This window comes from Protopterus annectens, chromosome 5.part0 (assembly GCF_019279795.1).
Source record: "Protopterus annectens isolate FY-2018-M chromosome 5.part0, PAN1.0, whole genome shotgun sequence".
In the NCBI taxonomy this organism is placed as follows: Eukaryota; Metazoa; Chordata; order Ceratodontiformes; family Protopteridae; genus Protopterus; species Protopterus annectens.
Genome location: NC_056735.1, coordinates 1,171,815,609 through 1,171,841,116, shown reverse-complemented (window position 1 = coordinate 1,171,841,116; position 25,508 = coordinate 1,171,815,609). Strand labels below are relative to the sequence as shown.

Below are 25,508 nucleotides of genomic sequence, written 5' to 3'. Positions count from 1 at the left end.
AATTTAAAGTCAGCCATGAATAATGTTATTGAGCTGGACAGTGAGTATTTACAATAAGTGAGTAATAAGAATAAGTGAGTATTTACAATAAGCTTAAATACATGCAGTGGGGTTCCGGGGTCATAGAGGGGGACCTATAGATTAGAAGGAAGTGGTATGGGATTTTTCCTATGGTGATATGAACATGGAGAAGTTCAAGTACATTGCTGTGTTTGACCAACCTTGATGTATATTTATTTTTGATGTAAATCGAGACACCTCCACTTTTAGTTCTGTCTCTTTGTAGCTGATCTAAATGTTTGGAAGGCATTATAGCCTTGTGCTGCTGATGTGTTCTCTGCAGCTTTAAGTCCTGTCTCAGTGACTGCACAGACAATCGGCATTCTCTAGGGTGAGAAGAGCTTGTAGGAGTAGAGTTTGTTGTTTAGACTTCTAGCATTGAGCAGTGAAACCTTCAGATTTTCTTGGGTTTGATTTGCTATGTCAGAAGTACTTTGTTTGACAGTGCCAAAATAACAAAGGCACTATTGTGGGGGGAGGTGACAGTGTTTTAGCTAATATTGGAAAGCCTAGAGGGGAATGGCGCACAGCAACAGTTACCCCACTCCACAAAGGGGGAGCCACCACTGATCCCGGGAACTATTGACCTATTAGCCTGACGAGCCTGGTCTGCAAGGCCATGGAATGTATCATCATGGAACTCATAAACAAAGACATTGGTAACCTCCAAACTCTGGATCCCACTCAGTTCGGGTTTGTGAAAGGCAAATCATGCCTTCTGAACCTGATCGACTTATTTGAGGCAGTCTCCAAAGCTGTGGATGAGGGTAAGGTGATTCACACAGCCTATCTTGACCTCGCCAAGGCCTTCGACACCATCCCCCATTCTGGAATTATAGCTAGACTCAACTAGACTAAGTATAAATCCCTGCGCCACAAGATGGGTTGCCAAGTGGCTCACTGACAGAACCCACACTAAAAGTTGCAGACTCCAAATCTCACCTCAAGGCAGTAACAAGTGGAGTGCCACAGGGTTCCGTCCTGGGACCTCTCCTGTTTGGTATCTACTTCTCTGAAGTACAGACTAACACAGAAGGCCTCTGGCTGACAAAGTTTGCAGATGACTGCAAACTAGGAGCCATAGTCAGGTCCCCAAGTGATGTGGACACCCTACAGAAGGGCCTCACTGAGACAGATGCCCGGTGTCAGAGCCATGGCCTCAAGCTCAATGCCAAAAAGTGCAGTGCCATCCCCTTTGGTAAAAACTGTGTACCCATGAACTACCACATAGGCAGCAATCTACTTAACACCAAATGCGTGATAAGAGACATTGGGACCCAGGTGGACAGTAGTCTCTCCTTTGATAGTCACATCGCCACAGTAGTCAGGAAGTCCTATGTGGCACACCTCATCATAAAAGGGTTCTCATCCAAGAAAAAAGAAGTCATTGTTCCCCTCGACTCATCACTCATTAGACCCATTATAGAGTACAACGCCCCTTTTGGAATGTACCTCACAAGACATCTGCAGCAGCTGGAAAGGCCACAGAAGTACCTCACAAAGAGGATTACTGGCCTCAAACAAATGCCCTACACTGACCGCCTCAAAAAATTCCAGGTTTACTCCGTAGCATATCGCCCACTCCGAGGTGATGTCTGCCTAACATATAAAGCTATGTCAAACCCAGAGCTGTTGGACATGCTACACCTAAAGAAATCCCAATTCCTCCAAACTACAGTCTCTAGGGACCTAAACCTTGTCACCACAATAAACAGGACACTCTGGAGGGATAGATTCCTGTCCCAGAGACTTCCTATACTCAGGAACAAGCTACCCATTTATGTCAAGCAAAGTTCTTCATTAGCACTCTCCAAGAAAAATCTTGATGACTGGATGGGAAATAGGAAATACGCCCCGGGGATCACTTCTGTGCTCTGCTGGACAGTGGTACAGGAAAATAACTTTCCTGGGTGGAGTAAGCTATAGTACCTTGCTGGCTAGGCTTACGTAGGCCCTTGGGCCGATAGCCTTGTACCTACCTATGAGAGGTGCAGATCATTCCTGCCAAAGCAGTGTGGTCTGTTGACATTTTCCTTCCATGCTGTCAAATATTGCACCTCCTTCGAATGGGGTCTATATTAGAACATCGAAGTTTCAAAACTTCGAATGTTCTAATATCGACCCGTATTCAGCGAATGCTGAAAATATCGAAGGTACAGAAAACCAAATCTTTTCCTAGGGAAAGAATTTGGTTGTCCGTTTCTGTTGCTTCGGTATTTTCAGCGCTGTGGTGGAAAGTTATGGGTCGGGTTCAGGTAAGTGTGCGATTGAGCGCGGGTTAGGATAGTTAGGATTAGGGTGCGGGTTAGGTATGTGTGCGATTGCGTGGACGTGAGGGTTAGGGCGGGTTAGGTGAGTTAGGGTTAGGACGCGGGGTAGGTATGTGTGCGATTGTGTGGACATGAGGGTTAGGGTGGGTTAGGTGAGTTAGGGTTAGGGCATGGGTCAGGTAAGTGTGCGTGCGATTGTGTGGATGTGAGGGTTAGAGTGGGCTGGTGAGGTGAGTGTGCGATAGTGACTGACCTTAGGGTTAGGGTTTGGGTTAAGGTAAGTGGATAGTTAGTGGTGTATGTATAGTTTAGTGTAGGGTTAGGTGTAAGTGTGTGGATTGCTGTTTGTTTGGTGTGCTTGTGTTGTGTGTATGTGTTTTGGAACAGAGATTTTTTTCCCTAGGAAAAAATTTGCTGTTCTGTATGTTCAATGTTTTCAGCTTTCTCTGAATAGGGGTCAATATTAGAACATTCTAAGTTTTGAATCTTCAATGTTCTAATATAGACCCTTAGAATGATACCAGAAACTAAGCCATTTATTAAAGTCTGTCATCTTCTGTTCATATTGAGGCTTCATCCTCTGAGAAGGTAAAATGCTGTTCACCCCTAGGCTTATACCAGCCTGGTACACATATTCCAAAGGCTCCATGATGCCTCTCTCCATATAGTCTAGAGAGGTTTGTTTCATGTCATCTACACCCCCATGGACTATGGCAGAGTCATACTTGCACTTGTGGTTCAGTGACGTTGAGTGCATGCATAATTTTGCAGATCCTGGCCTTTGTGAGAGGGTCATCAGTGTGTATCTTCATATGGAGGGAATTACGCTGATACTGCTCTACTAATAAGTAAACATCATTCTTCCATAAAAGTGATCACTTTCATTCGGTTATTATCAGCTTAGTGTGTTTCACATCATGGACTCGAGCCTGTCCCTCACTCACTGGGAGTAAAACAGAGGAACTAATTCTCAATGGGATGCACAACTATGGGTAGTTTGGAGATGTGCCAGTTTGGCACATCTTTTGGAAGTATGTGAAAATGTGAGCACTAGATGAAACCATGCAGACACTGGGAGAATGTTCTGACATTAAATGTAAGGTAGCACAGCTGAGAACTGAACAGGGAACCAGTTACTGCAAGGCAGTAGTCCTAAATGCTGAACACTGTAATGCCATAAGTGATAACTATCCCATTCCATCTACCATACATGGGTCATATAATGAAAGTTTATAATGAACTGTGTTATACTACTTTTTATGGAGCTGCACTGTTTTTCCTAACTTGTACCCAGGATCTTGTTAGCAGTGACACTGTGTGACTGCCTATGAAAGCAAACTGTGTTAGCAGGCAATGCCAGGAAGTGCATCATCTGCAGAGGACTGGAGCTTGGAGAAACCCCAAAATACACTAGCCACAGAAATCTGGAGGTGAATATCTGAGCAGAACCACTGGTGACAAGTAATGAAACTCATACCATGTTTGTATGAACTCCCAACAACTTGTGTGCTTTGCCAGAGATGGTCTGCGCCTGTCGCCCCTGGGATTCAGGTTACTGACTAAGGCTCTTGCCACCCCTATAGTGCCTTTTTTAGGCAAAGTTCAAAGGACAAAACCACCACCGTAACAGGTACAAGCATGCAAAATCTGAAGATAATGCTACTCAGTGCTAGAAGTCTAAACCTCAAAATGCACTCTCTCGAGGCACTCCAAAAAGTGGAGAACATTGATATCTGTGCAGTAACTGAGACCTGGTTCAAAGCTCCAGAGAGCACCCCTGCAATACCAGGCTACACTTTTTGGCCACCAAACCAGGACTGAAACACTAAATGTTGAGGAGTGTCCATATTCACCAAGGATATTCACACCACCAGGCTAGTTGCCCAACACAATGAGTCTGAAATTCTCCAGGTGCAACTAACCCTAGGTAAGACTGCAATCCAAATTGTAGCTTGCTACAGATCCCCCACCATGCCCCAAGATTTTTACTACACCTTTCTAAACATACTGGAAAATATTACGATACAACCAAACACCCTAATACTGGGTGATTTCAACTACCCTGGCATTAACTGGGAAAAATGCTCGTGTACCAACACCTTTGCCCAACGGTTCTTGGAATTCATAAATTCCAATGCCTTGGATCAACTAATCCATAGTCCCACCAGGGGCTTCAATATCCTAGACCTGGTCATTACCAACATGGGAAATCGATGCTCCACACCTATTGTCACCCCCTCATTGGTCAGATCTCACCATAAGCTAATCACCCTTGACATCCACATCCCTCCCCCAACCCCCAGTAAGGAAACCACCGTAAAAAACTTCTCCAAAGCCAACTTCATGCTACTCAAGTCAGAAGTGACAAACTTCATGACACACTTACAGACGGGAACTGAAAGTTCGACTGCTGAATCCTACACTAAGGCACTGTAGAGCACATCCACTCAAGCATGAATCGTGCCATCCCAAATAGAACCAAGACTCTCTCCTCCAAAAAATGGAAGCCAATCTGGTGGTCCCTTGCCATAAACAAACTTTACAACAAAAGGAAGAAACTGTTGCAGAAAAGAGGAAAATTCCAGGATGCAAAAATCTCCCTTACCAGCCTCAGTAAGAAGCTAAGATCCCTCATAAAATCCTGCAAAGCTAGTTACGAAAATAAAATTGCCAAAGATTCCAAAGACAACCACAAGGCATTCTATAGCTATGTCAATAATCTAAATGGCAATGCTCAGTTCTGCTCTGAGCCACAACAGAATTGCTTTAAATATACTGATCCCAAGGATATTGCCAATATCCTGGCAGATCAATTCATTGCCAACTTCACTCCCCTCTCACCCCCTAAAGGGCCCATCTCAATACCGAAAGATTGCCAAATTCCAGTAATAACGGTCACACAGGTAAAAAACGCACTCTCCAAAGCTAAGAATGCAGCCTCCATGGGACCAGATGACATCCCAGGCTGTATACTACTTGAAGTACAAAATGAACTGGCACCTCACCTAAGTGTCATTTTTAATCATAGCCACACTTCAGGCTTCGCGCCCACTGAGTGGCACACAGCTACAGTTATCTCACTCCACAAGGGGGTGATCCACCTTGGATCCTGGGAACTACCGCCCCATCAGTCTGACGAGCCTGATCTGCAAGGCCATGGAACGTATTATCATGGAACTTATAAACAAAGACATTGTCAACCTTCAAACACTGGACCCCACCCAATTTGGGTTCGTGAAGGGCCGTTCTTGTCTCCTGAACCTAGTTGACTTCTTCGAATCAGTCTCCAGAGCTGTGGACGAGGGTAAGGCGGTCCACACAGCCTATCTGGACCTCGCCAAGGCCTTCGACACCACCCACCACTCTGGAATCATAGATAAAATTACTAAGCTGGCAGTAATCCCTACGTCACTCAATGGATTGCCAACTGGCTTACTGACAGAACCCACACTGTAAAAGTAGCCGACTTCAAATCTAGCTCCAGACAAGTGACAAGTGGAGTACCTCAGGGTTCAGTCCTGGGACAGCTCTTGTTTGGCATTTACTTCTCTGAAGTACAGGCCAACACTAAGGGACTCTGGCTAACAAAGTTCGCAGATGACTGCAAACTGGGGGCCATTACTGAATCCCCAAATGATGTGAATATTCTACAAAAGGGCCTTACAGAAGCAGATGCTTAGTGCCAGAGCCATGGGCTCAAGCTCAATGCCAAGAAATGTATAGTTATTCCCTTTGGGAAAAAACATGTACCCGTGAATTACATCATAAGTGGCAGTATGCTAAACACCGAAAGTGTGATGAGAGACTTAGGGACACAGGTGGATAGTGGTCTCACCTTCGATAACCACATTGACACAACAGTCAGGAAATCCTTCTATGTGGCACACCTAATCACTAAGGGCTTTTCATCCAGAAAGAAGGGGGGTCATTGTCCCACTATACTCATCCCTTATTAGACCCATTGTAGAATGCAATGCCCCATTTTGTATTTACCTCTCAAGACATCTGCAACAACTGGAAAGGCCACAGAAATACCTCACGAAAAGAATCACAGGCCTAAAGCAGATGCCCTATGCTGACCATCTAAAAAAACTCCAGCTATACTCTGTGGCATATTGTCTACTCAGAGGCAATCTCTGCTTAACATACAAGGCCATGTCAAACCCAGAGCTGTTGGACATGCTACACTTAAAGAAATCCCAGTCCCTCAGAGCCACACACTCCAGGGATCTAAACCTTGTCATCACAATGAACCAAACATGCTGGAGGGATAGGTTCCTGACCCAGAGACTCCCCAGACTCTGGAATAGACTGCCCATACGTGTCAAGCAGAGTGCCTCTTTGGCCCTCTTCAAAAGGAACCTTGATGATTGGATGGGAGATAGGAAATTCATCCCAGGGATCACGTCAGTCGCCCTGCTAGACAGGGGTCCAGGGAGTTAAATGTTGTGGGAAGAAATAGCCAGGGAATTGTTATAGCTAGGCTTGTATAGGCCCTATGGCCGATAGCCTAGTATCAACCTATGAATTGGCTTAATGTTAATCTGCTTTGTGGGGGAATTGGCATGTAGTCAACCACAATAGTAAACCCACTTTACTGCCAGTATGAAGTACTGTCACAGTGCCACTTAGTGCAAATGTTGTTTTCTCCTCTGTGGTCTTTGGACTTTCTGGATGGTGTCAGTGTTTACATTCACAGATTACTGTTCTACACAGGAGGCTAAGATTGCATTTTAGTCTGCCAGTATTTTTTACACATTATTTTCTAAGAAGAGAAAAAGTGGTGCATTACTGGTCTGTTCATTTTGTGTCTGAACGAATTGAACTTAATATAATGTTTTAATTGTCATCTTTTTGTGTGTTGGTTAACTTTTTTTTTTTCCCCTCCTCAGTCCTCTTATACCATGCGTGTTAATAGATGCAAAGAGATCCTGCAGAAAACGACTCATCTGAAAAGTTCTTTTGGAAAATTTATAGGAGATGCAAATCGACTTACTGACAAGCTCCTGGAACTATGCAATAAACCGGTACTTGTCTATCTCCCTTTTTGTTGATATAGAGCTTAACTTGGGTATTGTAAAGCACTTGCAGTCATTGCCTTTGTTATGACTGCAGTACAGTGACTGGAGCATAATTTTGATACCCGAGAACTGTTTGATATGAGATTTTCTTATTTATTCAGACTTGCAGGTAGTATGTTCTCTGTTTGATGTAAAATTGATTGATGACTGACTGCTTGTAGTTACCTTTTTTAATTGAAAAAAGTCTTAATTACAGAAGAAAAGAACAACCGTTACATAAATTCAGCATTTTGCAAACCTGCTCTGCAAAGATGTTTAATCATCCTTTCCATATCAATCTTTATAAAAACAGCATCTAAAAATATTATAAAACAGTAATTTTGCACTCTGGCTCTGTGGTATAGAGGGATAAAGTTCTGAATGCTACTCAGATGACCAAAGATCGGTTAGTAGCTCAGGAAGCTGGAAAAGCCAGGAGGGGACAAGCTAGAGGTGTAAGACTTGCATTGGGGCACTCATCAAGGAATGAACGTTGTGGTGGCTGCTCCCCATGTGGTAACCTAGTGCTCCAGGGGAGTGGAGTAGGCCACACCCCTGAAAACAGGATCTGGAAGGGAGAGATGGGGTGGGTCCATACAAACCAGAGTGGTAGTCCCTTTGGAAGCATATCAAGTAATGGAAGCACCTTTTTATCAGGTGCATAGGACATCCCTGTGTGATAACACAGAGCACATGTCACTATCTGGGAATGAGGTTAGGCTATGTATGTATATCAAAAAAAAAAAAAAAAAACGCCCTAATGGCAATGAGGATGATAGCTCCATGATAAGCTCTCACAGAAAATGAATAGGTTGGGAACAGCTGTACCCTATAAGGAACAAATGTGCCAATAAATTGCAGGGAGCTGATGATTGTCAGGCTGTGGGTGGCTTAACTTTCATAGCATAAACATTCAAAAAAAAAGAAAGAAAAGACTAACATTAAATTACCAACTCTTCTGTGAGCTGTTCAGTTGGTGTTTACTACTTTAAGAGCTAAAGGGTTTGATCCATTGAAGGCCATTATGTTAACATCAGCTACTTCCAAAATCATTTACAGTTGTTTGGATCCCTTGTTTATACCCACTATAGCTATGGAAACTGTGTATATAACTGTGCTTTGTGTTATCATGTTGTTGTTAGTTTCATATTAACCAATTCCAACAGTAATTTGATCAACTCCTGTACCTTTTACGGCAGGTGCGAGGTTGACTTCCACCTGCTAATGATAGCGTTTTAAAAAAATAACAGTATCACCTCAATAAAGGCTGTTTATGCGTGGCCCAACCCCTTGATTCAGGAGCTTTCAGTGAGAAAACTGTAGGAGTCAACATAATTCTTCTTGGCTGTAAGTCTGACAGCAAAGTTTCAAGTTGAGTCTTATAGGAGTAATTTTATACATTTCCAAAACATAGTACCCCTAAGTCTTCTTGTCATACCTCCACCCAAGGTTCTGAGTATATATAAAAAAGAACATCATCATCATCATCAGCCCCCTTTTTCCCATTGTTTTCTCCATGGGGTCATGAATCAACTCTCTTGATTCAGTGCCACACTCCTGCCTTCTTCAACACTCATGGCTGACTGACACAGATCTTCTTTCACAAAATGGATTCACCTCTTTGCTGGACATCCTTGCTTCCTCTTACCTTCTTCCTGTTTGTCCCAAATCTTCCTCATCAGATTGTCTTCTACTTTTCTACATGTCCAAACCACCATAATCTGTTCTCTTTGACCTTTTCTGCAGTTGGAGCTACTTTGGTTACTGCTGTTATGTCCTCATTTCTTCATCTGTCTGACAGTGTGCATCCTACCACCCTTCTCAGGCACTTTATTTCCATCACCTCTAGCTTCTTCAACTGTTCTACCATTACTGCCAAGGTATCTGTACCATACAGTAGTACTGGTCGCACCACTGTCTTGTACACCTTATTTTTCAGCTTCTTTGGCATTATTCTGTCATAGACTACACCTGATACTCTATGCCATTTGGCTGCAAGCCTCTCTGATTCTAGCTTTGACCTCTTCATTCAGACTACCCTTCTCCTCAACTACTGCTCCCAGATACTTGAAGCTGTTTACCTGTTCCACTGTCTTCATTCTATCTCTATTCTCAGCTTCTTCTGATTTCCCCAATTTGCTGCCATTACCACCATCTTATCTGTGCTTAGTTTCATCCCATGTGCCTTCAGATTTGCATTCCATTCTCCTATCCGTTGCTGAAATTCTAGCTCAGAGTCTGCCTGTACTGCCACATCGTCTGCATACAGCAGCTTTGTTGAACCATCCCCTCCAACCTGTTTGCTAATGTAGTCAATCACCAGTATGAACAGCAGTGGGCTCAGAGGTGAAACCTGATGTACTCCCACTCCCACTGGGAACCCCTCTGTGAGGCCAAACACTGTTCGTACTCAAGTCATTGGGTCCTTGTACATAGCCTGCACTAATTCTACCAATGTTTCTGGGACTTCAAACCACAGCAGTACTACCCAGATCAGCTTTCTTGGGCCCTTGTCATATGCTTTCTCCAAGTCTAGGAATGCCCAGTTGGACTCTCTCCTCATCTCTAGCTTCTTCTCAAGTATCTGTCTCAGTGCAAACATTGGGTCAGTTGTGCTGCATCCTGATCTGAATCCAAACTGCTCATCTCCCATCTTAGATTCTGCTGCTGTGTGTATCCATTTATCAACCACCCTTTCCAGAACTTTCATATAATGTGATAGGAGTTTGATGCCTCTGTACTGCCCACAGTTGTGGATGTCCCCTGTTTTCTTGAACACTGGCATGAGTATGCTTATTCTCCAGTCATCTGGGATACACCTTTCTCTCCACACTGCTATTAGTACCCTCAGGAGCCATTTCTCCCCATCTCACCCAGCGTCTTTATCATATCTGCTGTGACCTGACTTCATCTTCCTTAGTGCTGTTCTTACTTCTTCTAAGGTGGGCTCTTCTCTCATCGTAGGTTGTTTCTTGGGCAGTACAGCTTCTGTGGGGTTTTCTTCATTCAAAAGCTGCTGGAAATACTCCTTCCATCTGCCTTTGATGTCCTCTGGGCTTGTGAGAAGGTTGTTGCCAGCATCCCTTATGTAGGGTGTCTGACTATCTTCTTTATCTTTCTGTCTTTGCCTTGCAACCTGCTATAGTTTCTTTGTGCCCCTTACTGAGTCACTTTCCAGAAGTTGGTACAGTGCCTCCGATGCTCTATTCTTTGCTATTGCAACTTCTTTCTTAGCCAACTAGTAGTCCTTCCTAGCCTGTTCAGTCTTTTCTGCCTCCCACTTTTTCCTGCACTCCTTTTTTCTTTTGATGACTTCCTGGACTTCTGCATTCCAACACCAGCTTTCCTTATGTACCTTATTTCCATACCTGCCTCGGCCACATATCTTTTATTTAGTCCTAACACATGCTGTTTTTAGGCGCTGCCATTCTTCTTCAACTCCACCTATTTCCTCTTCTTCTTGGGGTGCTAGAGCCCCGAGTAATTCCTTGAACTGTTGTATTTTCTCTCCAGTCAACTTCCAGGTCTTCAGCCTGGTCTCTGTTGACCTTAGAGCCTTCTCCGACCATTGCTTGCAGCTGATTGTGGCAACTAGTGGTTTATGCTGTGAGCCAACGTTTTCACCGGGGATGACTTTGCCATCATGGATTCTGCCCCTTTCAGGCCAACACTTACAGGCAAAATTTCTAACCTTATGGGATCTGATTGCATGCTTTGAAAATAGGTAAATAATTGTGCCCGTAGAAAACCATTATTCAGCAGATTCCCCCTAGTCTGCCTCAGACTGTATCCTCAATCCTTCCTTACCAACATTTAATATTTATAGTATCTGCTTGCTAAATACCCTACCCAGAAGTCATTCTGCCTCAGTTCCTTAATAAACTCCCTCCATCAAGGCAACTTTCTTATGCCGAACCTTTACAAATGTCTCTAACTTCGGTAGTCTAGATTCTAAACCCCTCTTTTATCTAATTCTTGAAAATTGGTTCAGGACATAAGTACCGTGGCCTATTGTAATTAGCCCAAGTGTTTAGTTTGGGGATGCTGATTCACACATTACCCACACATGAAAAATGTTAGTCATCCCCTGAAGCGTATACATTTGTCACTAAAGTAAGTGTCATCATAACCAAGTTCTGCATCTGTTATGGCAGCATATAGGCCTGGAAGGTCAATAATTTCTTTTTCCCAGAAGGTATATATGGATATTCTTACCTAACCTGTCTTGCTCAGCCCACCCCAGCTATCTGAATTTACAGAATGCCATGTGTCAAAAAAAAACAATTTTGAGCTGAGCTGCTCACAAGTGTAGATATAATTCAGGTGTATTGAGATCCCCCTACTACCTGTGTGAAGAGTGAGTTTAGTCTATGATACTCAAAGTTTGCTCTTGTCCCTTGAAAAAAGAGACATATTTTTAATGCAAATAGAAAACTGGCTTCTTGATGAAAATTAAATTGCCTGAAATGTTTATATGGCCAATGGCTGCAGAAACATTTTATTTGCCAAAACTCTGTGATCCAAGTGTAACAACTACTACTTCCATTTTCTTGGTGGAAAAAAGGGGTAATACAGGCAGCAGAGTTGTATAAGAGGAGGAATGCTGAGGCACCTAAAAGTCACACTGGATAGACTTGTATCCTGCCATGAAGCAAGCATAATTTAATATGCTGCACAGTGGTACAGCCCAACCTAACAACACCTGACTCATGGTCCTTTAGTATAACCCAGAGATCATGGACCTTAGGCACAAAACTGAACCTACGCTAACTTAAAAATGCAGTTGTAGAGCAGACCTATGTCAACTCATGTTTTATCTAAATCATGTGCATGAGATGAGGAAAGTATACATTTTCTGTCCCCTTCATTCAAGACAGGGAAGGCCTTGCAGTTATCAAACATCTTTTTCCTAGTGAATTGCCATTTGTATCATCGTTTTGCCATCGTGTGACTCACTGTCCATGGCGAAGTGGTACACAGCTGCTGTCACTGCTTACTACAAGAACATCTTGCAGACAGCTCCACTACAGCCATTTAATGTTTAATGCAGACCTTTACCAACTGTTATGGTCTTTGTCACTCCTGTGTACCACAACTCAGCCTTCTGAACATTAGCCCCCACTTCCTAGCCTAGTAGGGTCTGCTTGAGATTTAATCCGATCTTTGACATATGACAGAAGTTACTTTTTGTTAGATAAAGCATGTGTTCTTTCTTTGTCAGTTATATATGAAGGAAACTGTCTAGGTGGATCCATATTACCCTCCTGCCATCCCCCTTGTGCTTTGACTATTGCCCAGCCAACCTTAGCTGTTGGAATTCTTAGAAGCTGGGCAAGTATTTACTTTTACACCTACACTGCTAGAAGTAATGTAAAATGTTAATTGTTATTTCTTTATTTACAGGAAGTATTTTTTCTAGAAACTGGTGACAAACCACCAAGCTTGGGAGTTCTACTCAGTTAAGTTATGAGATTGTATGAATCAGATACATGTGCTGCTGAACATGGGAACTTCTGAGAAAAAAAGTGCTACATTGTTTCCTGTGGTGAGAATGAACACCATCACTGACACTTCAAGGAAGGTTCTGTTGTTTAAAAAGTTACATAGTAAAGCTGTATCTGCTACTGTCTTGTGGTAGTATCACACCTCCTGCCAAATCCCATCCTCCATCCCCACCCCTATGTCCTGAAAAGTAGGTATGGCCACCCTCTCCTAATTATCCCATTTGATAAGTTGTTTTACAATGTTGGCTTTTTAATGAGCCCCAGAGACTAGATGGGGAGCGATGCAGAGTGGAGCTGGCATATCTGTAGAATGTTAAGAGGTAATGCCACTTCTCTTGAGTTTTCCATTCTGTCACCAAGACTCCTAGGAAATCTTTTGGCAAACTGCAGACTGAAGCACATTAGATGAATTTTAAGTACACAGCATTTCCACACCAGTTACTTTTGATTTGCAGCAGTCATTTACCTCAGTGGCGTTGTTTGATCTTCACCTTGCTGGCTGATTTACTTACTTCTAGTGTTTTTGTGAGAAGATGTTGAGAGCCTTGATGCTTGGTCTCTACATTGGTAAATAACTCTCATGTGGCCTGATGCTGAGGCCAGCCTCAGGAAAAAGCAGAAGAGGCTGACGGAAGTCCTGCTTGACGTGCAACTGAAGCCTTAATGTCTGTTCTGTAATCTAGATAACTCCATGGAGCACCATACCTGGGGTCTGTTTCACACGACAGATATACAGGCCAGGACAGCAGCATATTAGTGGTGGTTGTTTCAATGTTTAGACACACAGGTTCTTAGTGGCAAAGTTCAGTAGTTCTTTTTAAAATGTTGCAGACGTGACATTTCCTGATTTATAACTCTACTACTGACTTTCCCTTTCTAGTATGTTTTTTTTTTTTTTTACTTCAGGAAGTGATCCACAGCTATTTACGTTTATCTGTTCCTTTCCATGTAATTTCAGTCTGTGCTTCTTTCCTGTCTTTCAGCCTTCATTCCCCCCATTTCCTGGGCAGTCTCCTATGGTGTCTCTGTCTTCATCCTGTGTTTCCTCAACTCTTTTGTTTTAAGACCATAGTCCTAGTAGTTTTTCTCATTGTTTGCTTTGGAGCAGTGTTTCCGAAACTGGGGTCTGTACAATAAACTCAAGGGGTCTGTGAGCTCACTTGCACCCACCTGGCTTTTGGGCATCATCCATGACCCGACCCTGTAGAGAAAGAAAAGTTGCACCGCTCATCCACAATTTATTTAAAAAAAGAAGAAAAAAACTTCCCTGTTTGCAGCTGAGCAGTGCCTAAGCAGCTGCTTGCCTTTAGTTTTTAGTGGGGAAGAAAAAACAACTTCCATGTTTGCGGCTGACGCTGAGCAGCTGCTCACTTGCCCTGTGTTTTCTGCCAGCAGTTAGAACTTGGAGGGAAATTTAAACAGCTGTTCTGTTCCCTCCAAGTAAGACAGGTCCCATATTTATGTTGGTCGCTGTATGGGTATGGGTCTGCTCGCTCCCTTTTGCCAGCAAATAGAAATTAATGCAGAGATGATGATCGATCCGGACTATCTTGTTGACAGAACTTGAAGGTATTTTTTTTTTATCAAAGCTTTAATAAGAAGCGGTGCCTGAGCGTAGGTGTTAGTTGACCAGATATTCGGAGAGTGTGCCATATCTTTGCCTTATTTGTTCTGTTTCGCATAAAATGGGTTTTCTCTGGCAAATCATTGAGGACTGAAGGAAATAATGGCAGACGTTTGAGCTTTACATTTCAAACGTTTCAGAAAATTCATATTAATTCAAAACTTGTTCTATCAACTTTCTAAGTTTATAAGAGCAATATTCAAAATATGTCCTTGGCTTTGACCCTTTGTTCCCAACATTATGACAGGAATTGTCCATATTTCTTGCGCTGAAGCGGTTGAGAGGTATTGTCTGTGTGTGTGTGTGTGTGTGTGTGTGTGTGTGTGTGTGTGTGTGTGTGTGTGTGTGTGTGTGTGTGTGAGTGTGTGAGTGTGTGAGTGTGTGAGTGTGTGAGTGTGTGAGTGTGTGAGTGTGTGTGTGTGTAATTAAGAGATAGGCAGCATACCCTTCAGCTCTCCAGGTTTTTGCAGAATGTCCATATTTTTGCCTTATATTTTCAGTCTGTTTCTAATAAAATTGTGTTTTTCTGGAAAATCCCTGACAAATCATTGATGACAGGTCAGAAAATAATGGCAAACATTTGAGCATCAGGCTTCATAGCCTTCAGAAAATTTGTACTAATGCAAAACATGTTCTGTTAACTTTCTAAGTTTACAAGACCAAAAATTAAAATGTGTCCGTAGTTTTGGCTCTCTCTCCCCCATTATGGCAGGTGCATTTTTCAAGAAATTTAGTTTCAAGTGCATTTTCAAGGAATTGTGAGCTTCAAGGGAAGAGAAGTTTACTGCTGCTCATGCTAAGTCTGTTTACAATGTGCAACAGATTTGTTTAGCTAGTTAGCAAGTAGTTATCACTACTGTGTTGCAGCCGTTTAAAGCTGTGTTAGTAGCACAACAGGTAGCATGCTTGCATTTTAATGCGGTAGGTTGTGGGTTCCACTCCCACAGCATATTGATGGATTGTTGATACTGTTTTGCATTTTAGGGGGTGGGTACTGAAGTCCTGAATACTGCCTCTTTTGGATGAGATGCCTAGTAACTATGAACCTGTTTTCAGTTTGCATCCATGCAATATTACCAGCTTGTCATTTTTTTAAGTAGGCAATTTATTCTCCAGGGGCAGCTGGCACTGAATTTGTAGATGAAAACATAGAAATAAAGTTGTTTGCTAGCAGCAAACTTTTCATTAGTTACAGATCTCTTCAAGGTATAATTATTCAGATGACTTACTTCTGCAGAGGTTGTGCATATTGACTGATATTGGTGGATTGTAATGACAGAAGTTTGAGTGACCCTTTATGGTTGAAATGTTCTCAACTGGGCGGTTTTGTCATTACTGGTTCATATGTGTTTTCACTGCTTACTGGAAAAATGTGCAGAACTATACATTTAAAATGCATACTACCAAGTGGTGCTGTATTATACAAGGGATGTAATTTAAGTATTGTGTATTAAAATTTAATTATACAATCAGGAAAGTGAATCAAAGAACTTTTGCATGCTCCTAAAAATGTTCGCAAGGGACCTATGCTTTGAAAACAGCCTAAAGGTAAACTTAATCTGCCACTGGCCAGATGCATTTTCTTTGAATGTGGGTTTCAATGCTGTTTCAGTGAATGTGAGTTTCAAAGGCAGAGAAGTTGTAATGTTAAGTCTGTTTTCATTGAGACTATATTGCTTTGTTTAGATTTAGCAAATGTCTGTTTAGCTTTAGCAAATGTCCATCAGTGTTTGTACTGTAAAATTTGAAATACAAGTTTTAAATTAACGCCAAACATCTGTAATCATTGTAGAAGTAAAGCAGAAAACAGTATGCACACTGAGAATTTTGAACAGTGTTTATGGCAGCTGGGGAGAATTAACCAAGTAATGGGACACTGAAATGGCTGCATCGTGGGGGGGGGGGGCTGATTGGGGGGGGGGTTGATCCAAATGTAATGTATGTGTACCGCCGCCGATAGGGGTCCATCAAAATGTTTCCCTTTTTAAAAGGGGTCCTCCCGTTGCAAAGTTTCGGAACCACTGCTTTGAAGTATCCAATGCTTTTTACATGTAATGTTGTTTAAAGCTTTCATCACTGTCTACACTTGTAATGTCCTTTTGTATTTTTTCACACTGTATTTTTGTGTTGTTTTTGACTATGGTTTGCATAACGTGTATCTAATTTTTTTTGACATTTTTCTCCCAGGCATCCCTGAAAATGGATTCTGTCTTGCTATTTCCCAACTCTTAAATTCATTCCTCCAACTCCTGTTTATGGGTAGGATTCTGGTCCATTGCAGAACTGAAATGAACACATGCACACATAAACACTCACATACTGTGTATGGCTACTTATGAACAGTTTTAGAGGCTGTCCAGTTAACATAGTCGCAAGTCTTTCAGATGCGGGAGGAAACTGGTGCACCTTGTGAAAACGTACGTGAATGCAGCAAGGTCCTGCAGACTCTGCTCAAAAGGTGGCCAGGGCAGGAAGCAAACTGGAAAACCATGGTATTTAAGACAAAAATGCTTAATATCTGCACCACTGAAGCTTTAAACCAGCAGTGCTAACAGCACCACTGTGCCATTCAGTTTTCCATTTATTAAGTACAGTGAAGTGAAATAGTTTCATAATTTGTAATAATGTACAGTTCCTAAATTTCATAATCTCAGAATGTTTTTCTGTTATTTATTTTATTTATTGACATTTGATTACTGGGAAAGTCTGACTGGTTAGGTGTCCATTTTCAGTGGAGTCCCAGGAAGAAAAGCACCTAAATATTACAGAAATATTTTAAGAACAATAATTTTACAATCTTCAAAAATAATAATACCAAGTTAGACATAATGGGAAAACATTGGTTAAGAATAGATACAACCTTTATGACGATTTGATATTTAGAGAAATTAAAGGTAGGTTAGTATAGTACAAACAAGAATTGCATTATGAAGTTGGAGAAAAAAAAAACAAGGTTATGGCATATTCAGGGGAAATAAATTAATTGAACTAAGGGAGTGAGCTAATGGGGGATGTAAGGAGGTATAATGTATGAATAGGTAATTATTCATATTTAGGGATATAGTTTTTCCACTCGGGGTGAGCAAGAGCAGTTTCTGGCTAGGAAGTCTTTCAGAGTGCTTGTAAAGGACTGGAGGCAGCATGTTGACCTGATGCATGCAGATAAGGAGTTCCACACCTTAGCAACATGGTATGAGTACATACCATGTCCAGCAGATTTCATAGCTTTGTGAACAGACAGGAGTTTTTGGTATTTGGATCATAATGACTGTGGGAACATAGTTGTGTAGAGTGGTATTTAGTACTGAGCAAGCAGATGAATGCTGGATAACTTTATAAGTGGACAAAAGCTGTGTGTATGTTACTTGATGGGGTAGCTGTAAGTAGTTTAGGCTTTTTAGTGTTATACAGTGCTGGGCTCTAAAGGAGTATTTGCAAATTTAGCAACGTTGTTGTAGCATTGCTCAAGTTTACCTTTTTGTGATACCTGAAGGTTAATAAGGATAGGAACACCATAAAGTAGTAAGGAAAGGAGGTATGTATTGGCAAGTGTAGTTAAGTTGCATTTGTGAGAGAGTTTTTGGCTATGTAAGTCATCCCTAGTGTTTGGTGAGTTTTTAATGCAATTTTATAAATATAGGTGAAATTTAAGATCATCACCCACTGTCATCCCTAAAAGATTTGATATGAGATGTGACTTCAGTGGTTGTATTATTAAGAGAGAAGATTGCAAATTTTGTTTTTTTCATGAGAATGAGATTTAAGGAAAAGTAGTAGTTGGCTTTTTTAGGCTGAGCTTGAGTTATAAGTTACAAAGCCACGTTTCAGTGGCTGTTAAAGCTTCCCGAATATTGTTTGGAGATGTGCCAGATTGTCTGATATGCATATGAGTCTGGAGTCATCTGTGTGTTGTATTAGAGGGGCATGTTGTGTGGATGTGTGGAGTGTGTTGGTGAGAATGTTAGAGGTGAGGACCAAGGATAGAGCCTTGTTGGTACACTGGTGATGCTTGGGAGGTATAGAGATAGGATGGAATGCTATTTTACTGACTGGGTAATTATTGAACAAGTAGCTTTTGAACCATAGAGGGTGGGCTGAGTTAGACCTAGTGAGGACAATTGAAGTGGAACTTTGCCATGACAAACAGCGTGAAAGGTTTGAAATAAGTCTAGAAATAAGGAGAGGGAATGTAGGATTCCTGGACTGACGTATTTATAAGGATTGAGATAGGAAAGGCAATGCTGTTAGCTGCTGCTTTAAGGTACTCGCTTGGAAGGTCATCAGCTGAGGTAGAGCACGGTTTTAGTAGTTTTATATAGGATGTGGGCAGAGGTTTGAAGGTGAAAGTGTATTTGATGATATGACACTAATTTCTGTTGTCTATTTAGAGACATCCTTTCTGACATTAAGGAGGGGTCAGAATGGTGTGTCTTCACCACTTACACAAAGTCAAGAAGTCAATACCATCTTGACCCAATGCCTAGGCATCAGAAATGGAAAGTAGCCTGCAGTGCATGTAGAATGTCTTATTCTAAGGATAGCTCTGATTTCAGATGGGTTATGCAGTGGTTAACATCAGGGATTTCATTTTCTGCTGTCCCATGCCCAGGATTGTTTTCTGTTTCATTCTTACATCCGAGGTATGCTTCTCTTTCTGGCTTATCCCAGTGCAAAACACAATAGGCTAGAGGAGATAGATAGAGAGAGAGAGAGAGAGAGAGAGAGCACCCTATCCTTCTCCTACTACAGTCTTGCCTACCATTCACATACTTTCAGTCTGTTTCCTAATGTTTTTTGTGTTCCTTCATTTGATGCCTGGGAAGCTAAAACCTTACAAGACCACCTGCATTTACCAGATCATGAGTCTGGACCTACAACAGCTCGATTCTTTAGTGCTTGGCCAAGGAGCTTAGCAAGAATCTTTGCCAAAAGTGCCAGTGCTTAAGACCATATGTCACAGACAGTGACTGATTTGAACCCAAAGGATGATCCTTGTGGATCCAGAGCATTAAACAGCAACATAAGAAAACTGACAGAAGTTATATACAAGTCACGCCATGCCATGAATTCCATTCATGAAAGGATTTAATGGCTTTATGGGTTCACCAACTCCCACGCAGTTAGTAAGAATTCAAGCTCATACCCATCATCGGCTGGTGACAAGGGACCTTTGAGACCTGCAATCCCTGGCAGATAATTTTCCATACAGCCTTTCATGCAGTTGAATATCTGAAGTGTGCTTGCACCTGGTTTGCAACTGTCTACTGAAGTCTCCTTGTGCAGATTTTCTAGGTCAGAGTTTTCTGTTTGCCCTCCAACCCCCCCCCCCCTCCGTCTTGCAAGACATTCTAACCAGTGCGAAAGAGGCTTTACTGGTTCTTCCCCTGTCCATTTAGGTCACAGAGCAGATTCAGGCATTGAATTATCATAAAATCATCGGCATCTGGTGGACTGTTTCAGCCTTCAGGGTAAATGTTCAGACCTATCACTGCCTGTAGCTATAACTTTTGCATGTGCCATGGTGCAGTAGACCAACCTCTATTAATCAGTCATCACACATTGGGTCCTCACATTAAGCAGGCACAGACCATCCCACTTTGGAGCTTGGATTAAAAGGGTTCACCCTCTCCTTTATTTGCATTTGCATACCAGGAAAGTCTAACTGGGCAAAGCCCCTTTTCATTGAATGCCCAGGGAGAAAAGCTCCTTAGAAGTACCATTGCAGTGGTGGTTATTACCCTGAAATGGAGACAGACTTGTGGTTCCCTTTTTGGGTGCCAATAATTGTTCATATAGTCAGTGTGGGAGTTTGATGCAACTCAGCAGTGGAGAATGGATGGATATAACAGAAACGTTTGGAATTTATTGTTTTTCTTTATGACCTGTAGTTTATGTAAGCAGCCATACATTACTAGAAAAGAAAACAGACCATATTAATATTTGTCATATTCATGCATTATGTCTTGCACACGTTTTCTTTCTTTTTAACAAATTTTCACTCCAGCATGGGTCTTTCACTTCTGATAAAGTGCTGAGCGGAGCAACATCCTGACTATGCATTTTAGGTCAGATTTGTGCATGACTTATTTGGTCTGGTGTGGATCTCAGATATGACAGCACCTTTTCTTCTAAAAGCTGTATGAGTAGTTTTAGGCTGTCTATTTCACCTGGACAGGTTCCATTTCCTCATAGAGGATCAGGCTTTAAAGAAGATGGCAGTCATTCCTGACTCTGACATCAAGGAAGACTTTAAGATCTATACCTCACTTTCTAGTTAGCTTGCTGTTGTTTTGACTAATTATACAATGGCTGCTTTTTCAGAGTTAGGTTCAGTAATGTACCGGATAGGAAGACATAGGTCAGGCACTTCTTCAAGAAGGAACTCAGATCAAGGGCACTCACTTCCATGGAGAGGTTGTCTACAGACAGGCTGTGCCCTTTAGGCTACTTCTAATGGGCTTCACCCTTTGACTCCCGAGGTCCCTTGTTCACAAATACTTATTCTCATTTTTAATGTGGTTCTGAAATATTACTCTGTTGAGATTCACGTATGTACAGTTGCTGCTTTGATGGCAAGATGCTAAGTACCACCATCTAAACCTTTTCCTTTGAGGACACTTGCATGTGTGCCCCTTGAGTCATAGTCCCTCCCTGCTTTGATACCTTACAGTGGTCTTTTAATATGTGGCTGTTCTTCCGTTTGCTCCGCGTTCTTTCTTTGACTTTAAGATCTTTCTTGCCTTGATAGATGCTATTTCTTGTTGTTATTCTAGGTTTGTTTATGCAAATATCTGAATATACAAGCTTTGTGTTGAGAAGACTATTAGTCTTTCATAAGGACAGATTTCTCCCTCTATATAAATTCTAGATCTCTGTTGAAGGTTGTCTTGAATTTTATTTTCTCATGCTATTTACATATTTCCCATTTCATTCTAACCCTGGTAAAATTCTCCTGCACCATCCTAATTTAAAAACGCTTTGACGTATGCTAATAAAAAAGTTACTTACTGGAACTCCAAACAGTTTTTCTTTCCTTTGTTAAAGGACACGCATGTTTCCTTTTTAAAAAAGCGCTGCTTAGTTAGCTGGTTTATTCACATCCTTGTGTACTCTAGTACCTAAACCTTTGTCTGGGCCTATACTATTCTGTTCATACATTCACTAGTCATGTTGCCTGTAGTGTTTCTGCTCAGGGTATCTGCACTTCATATCCTGTATTAATGCTGTTGTCTTCCTTGTATCATAATCTAGGCATACCCTGCTGAATTTGATCAGGCTCTGCCAGTGCAGTATTGACTGGTCTTTAAATCTCCTTTTTGCCATCACACATCTGAATAACCCACTAGTTTTGTAGGCGGTCAGTGAAAAAGCCATTCCTGAGTTGCAATCCAAGTAACATTGTTAAGGAAAGTAGATACCTACTGTAATTCCATATCTTGAAAGATGGAGCTAAGCCCCTTCCTTTTTCCCTGCTCTATTTCTCCTTTCTTCTGCTGGTGGCCCATTCTCCCCTCTTTCAGATCTATTGGTTTTTTTTTCTATTTGCTTTTTTTCAGTATACTTTCACTCCCCCGCTATGCCAGCCATCAAGCCTCCGGTTGTTGGACTGGTACATTGGTTTCCTAGCTGTAAAAACCCCCATCCTTTAGATAGGCTAGAGTGAGAGCTATCTGGAGGGACAGTCATCCTTGCAGATATCAGGGTTTTTGTTTTATGCAAGTTCCCAACAGTGAGAGGTGGACAGGGAAATGAACTACCAGTGTCACCACAGTCATCCATAGCTCCCTCTTCATGTGATTGAATACTTCTTCCCACTCCCTGAGAACTGCCATAATATGTAGATTTGTTGGGCTGAACACCCACCTCACCCTGCCTTCAAGGATACACATGGAAGCTGTGTGCTGAAGTGTAGAAGGGGATAACTACCGCAGGCACAAGGTGTTTGGGGGCATGATGTAGAGTTGCTGATAAGGCGGACATGTAGTACCATCATTTAGAAATCAGAAATGAATGCCTGTATTTTATTGTGATCAGGGTTGAAGTGATGAAAGTGAAAGCAGCAAGTGGTTTGTTAAAGTTTCAAGCAAACAGCCTTTTCTGTTTGGTCCTCAGTATCAGAGAGCAGACTTTTTTAAATATTTTTATTGTTGCATTCAAAGGGACACGAGATCAGGGAATTGAACTAGGAACTACATGAGCTAGCTAGGGCTCTGGATAATGCTTCCTACTGCACTGTGCACCACTTGTTCCCCCTACTGTGTGCAGATCCATCCTCCCATGTCAGTTCTGAGAATTGAAAAAGGAAGGGTTCACTTTTTCTTTAGGGTGTTTTTGATTTGATGACAATGTAGCCAGCTACATTCTCAGCCATAATCTAACTCTTAGATCAGACACATCACACAAGATATTATTCTGTTTGCTTTGACAGAAAAGAACTCTGTAATTCCATTTCTCCTTTTCACTACTTTTCTTGGTTTCCTTGCATATGCCTCACTATAGTTCTCTCCTCACATGTGTTCTTACCCCTCTTCCTCATCTTCCCTTCAATCTTCAGTAATCATAATTTAAAATTCTTCCTTTTTCACTTCTAAACTTTTCCAGTACACATTTAGTTTTTAATTTCTCTCTTTCTATGTCGTCTTATATCCATTTTCCTTCATTTGTATCTCTATAAGTAAATTGTTATATCTGAAGTAGTTTACTTCATTTGGTCTTCAACCTGTGGGCTACGGATCTGACTTGGATCCGAGCCGGCAGTTTCACAAGCATCTGCTCCGAGCTCCAAGCTCCTCCCCCTACCCATAACACACCATCACCACCTTCCTTCCCTCCGATCTCGTTTGCCGTTTTTTGGCAAGTGTTTTTGCTGTTCGTGTGTGTAGGATTAGTTAGTGGTGTAGGTTCCACATCCCTCCCTCTTGCTGGTGCATCGTATTAAAAAAAATAAAATAAATTCTTTCTTTTCCCTCTGCTATGTGTGTGTGTGTGTGTGTGTGTGTGTGTGTGTGTGTGTGTGTGTGTGTGTGTGTGTGTGTGTGTGTGTGTGTGTGTGTTGGTTGGGGGTACACTTAGGCTATTGTGCTTTCTTAGAATGGCTGATCAACCGAAACAGGTGTTTCAGAAATGCACAGTGTGTGGCTATAAGTTGTCACCTGCCGATGTGTTGTCTGCTTAGGTGTGGCCCACCTGTCAACAGACTGTAGCAATTGCGTGGGTTTTAACCTGTGAGCTCTGAAAGACCGCAGGGCTAAACTCATTATGAAGGGCCTTCTCCCTGCTTCTGAGGTGGTTACGTGTTCCTCTTCGGTGGTCACGGCTGTGACCACATCTTCGGTCTCCGTAGCTCCCTCTCTCTCTCTCTGTCTCTCCCTCCAAGGCCAGGATTCAACCTCCCGCTTCTAGGCCTGGGGAAGGGGGACCCCATAAGGCTAAAGAAACAAGAAAAGAGAGCACAAAGGTGACAGACACAGAAAGAGATTCCCGGATTTTTCTGCCCTGGTGGGGCCTCCTCCTAAGGTGCAGGTTTTTTCTAGTCCTATCTCCCCTTGGTTCCAATCACCTCGTTTTTCCTCGTGAGCCGGAGGAGCCTAGGTCATCTTCCAGGGCTTCAGTACACCAACCAGCTAGGTCAGAGTCCATCACCTCATCGCGGTCCACCAGTAGCCTTTAGGAATCTGACATGGATAAAATGATGAGGAGGTTTATTAGGATGCAGATCCAGATGGAAGTCTTACCAGCTCCCTCTCCTTATGGAGGGGGGGTAGCTCACTCCCCTCCTTTGATGGATGCATTCTTTGGACATACTCAAGGGATGTCCATTTGTTCCAGCTCTGGCCCAAGCCACAGTGACCACAGATGCCTCCCAGTTAGGTTGGGGGGGGCATTGTTTGGGAAGGACAGTCCAAGGCATGTGATCCCTCATCGAAACCAGTTTGCATGTCAGTGTTCTAGAGATGAGAACGTTCCTTTTAGCATTGCAGACCCTTCAAGCCTTTCTTCCTCTGGGAACAATTGCAATTCAGTCAGACAACATGTCAGTGGTCTGGTACATCAACAAACAGGGAGGGAACAGATCCTACTCCCTTTGTCGCGAGGCCAGAGTTTGGGAATGGGCGATCTCCACCAGTCGCTTTCTGGCAGCAATGCACATTCCGGGACGGTCCAACATTCTGGCAGGCAAGCTAAGCCGTTCTATCCTGATGCCTTATGAGTGGTCTCTGAATCCTTCAGTAGCGGAGCAGATCTTTCTAATGTAGGGTCAGTCTTGCTGCGATCCCCTCACATCTCCTTCCAACGCGAACTGCAGCGAGTTCTTCGCTCTGAACCCCCAGCTGGGGAATCCTCCAGAGACGCTCTCATCCAGGCTTGCCCTTCTGGTTTTCTTTATGCTTATCCTCCATTACCTCTTGTCCCAAAGTTTTTAAAGAAAGCGTGTCGACTGGGGAGCAAAGTCGTCTTTATTGCACCAATTTCAGCTATTCTTAAATTTTTGGCAAACATTTTTCAACAAGGGGCTAGTTCTTCTACAGCGAAGGTACAACTTGCCACCATTTCCAATTTCCACGTTGGTGAAAATATGACTTCTTTGGCTTCTTCCAGATTGTGCAAAACCTTTATCAAAGGTACCTTTCTCTTGTGTCCTCCAGTCAAAGATCCCAATCCTCCATGGGACCTTACCTTGTTGTTGCAAGCTCTGGTTGCTCCTCCTTTTGAACCGGCTGCAACAGTAGACCTTAAATTTCTGTCCTGGAAGACCGCCTTTCTAGTGGCTGTCACCGCGGCTAGGAGGGTCTCGGAACTCCAGGCATTGTCTGTCAAGGTTCCGTACATGGTTTTCCTCAAGGACTGGGTTTCTCTTCGTACCAATCCCTCTGTTCTTCCCAAAGTGGCCTCTTAAGCAAACATTCAGACTATCAATCTACCTGTTTTCTTCCCAAATTTAAAAAATAAAGGTGAATACAAGTTGCATATGTTAGATGTTCGTAGACAA

The 25,508-nt window shown here is 42.4% G+C and overlaps 1 protein-coding gene across 1 annotated transcript in view; it reads left to right on the top strand.

Annotated features, from left to right (window-relative positions):
* The window catches only part of ATR (ATR serine/threonine kinase), a 1,835,177-nt gene that overhangs the window by 1,424,805 nt on the left and 384,864 nt on the right, over positions 1 to 25,508 (top strand). Inside the window, exon 39 of the mRNA XM_044071973.1 lies at positions 7,223 to 7,357. Within this exon, the coding sequence (XP_043927908.1) occupies positions 7,223 to 7,357 (135 nt within the window). The remainder of the gene's footprint in view (positions 1 to 7,222; positions 7,358 to 25,508) is intronic.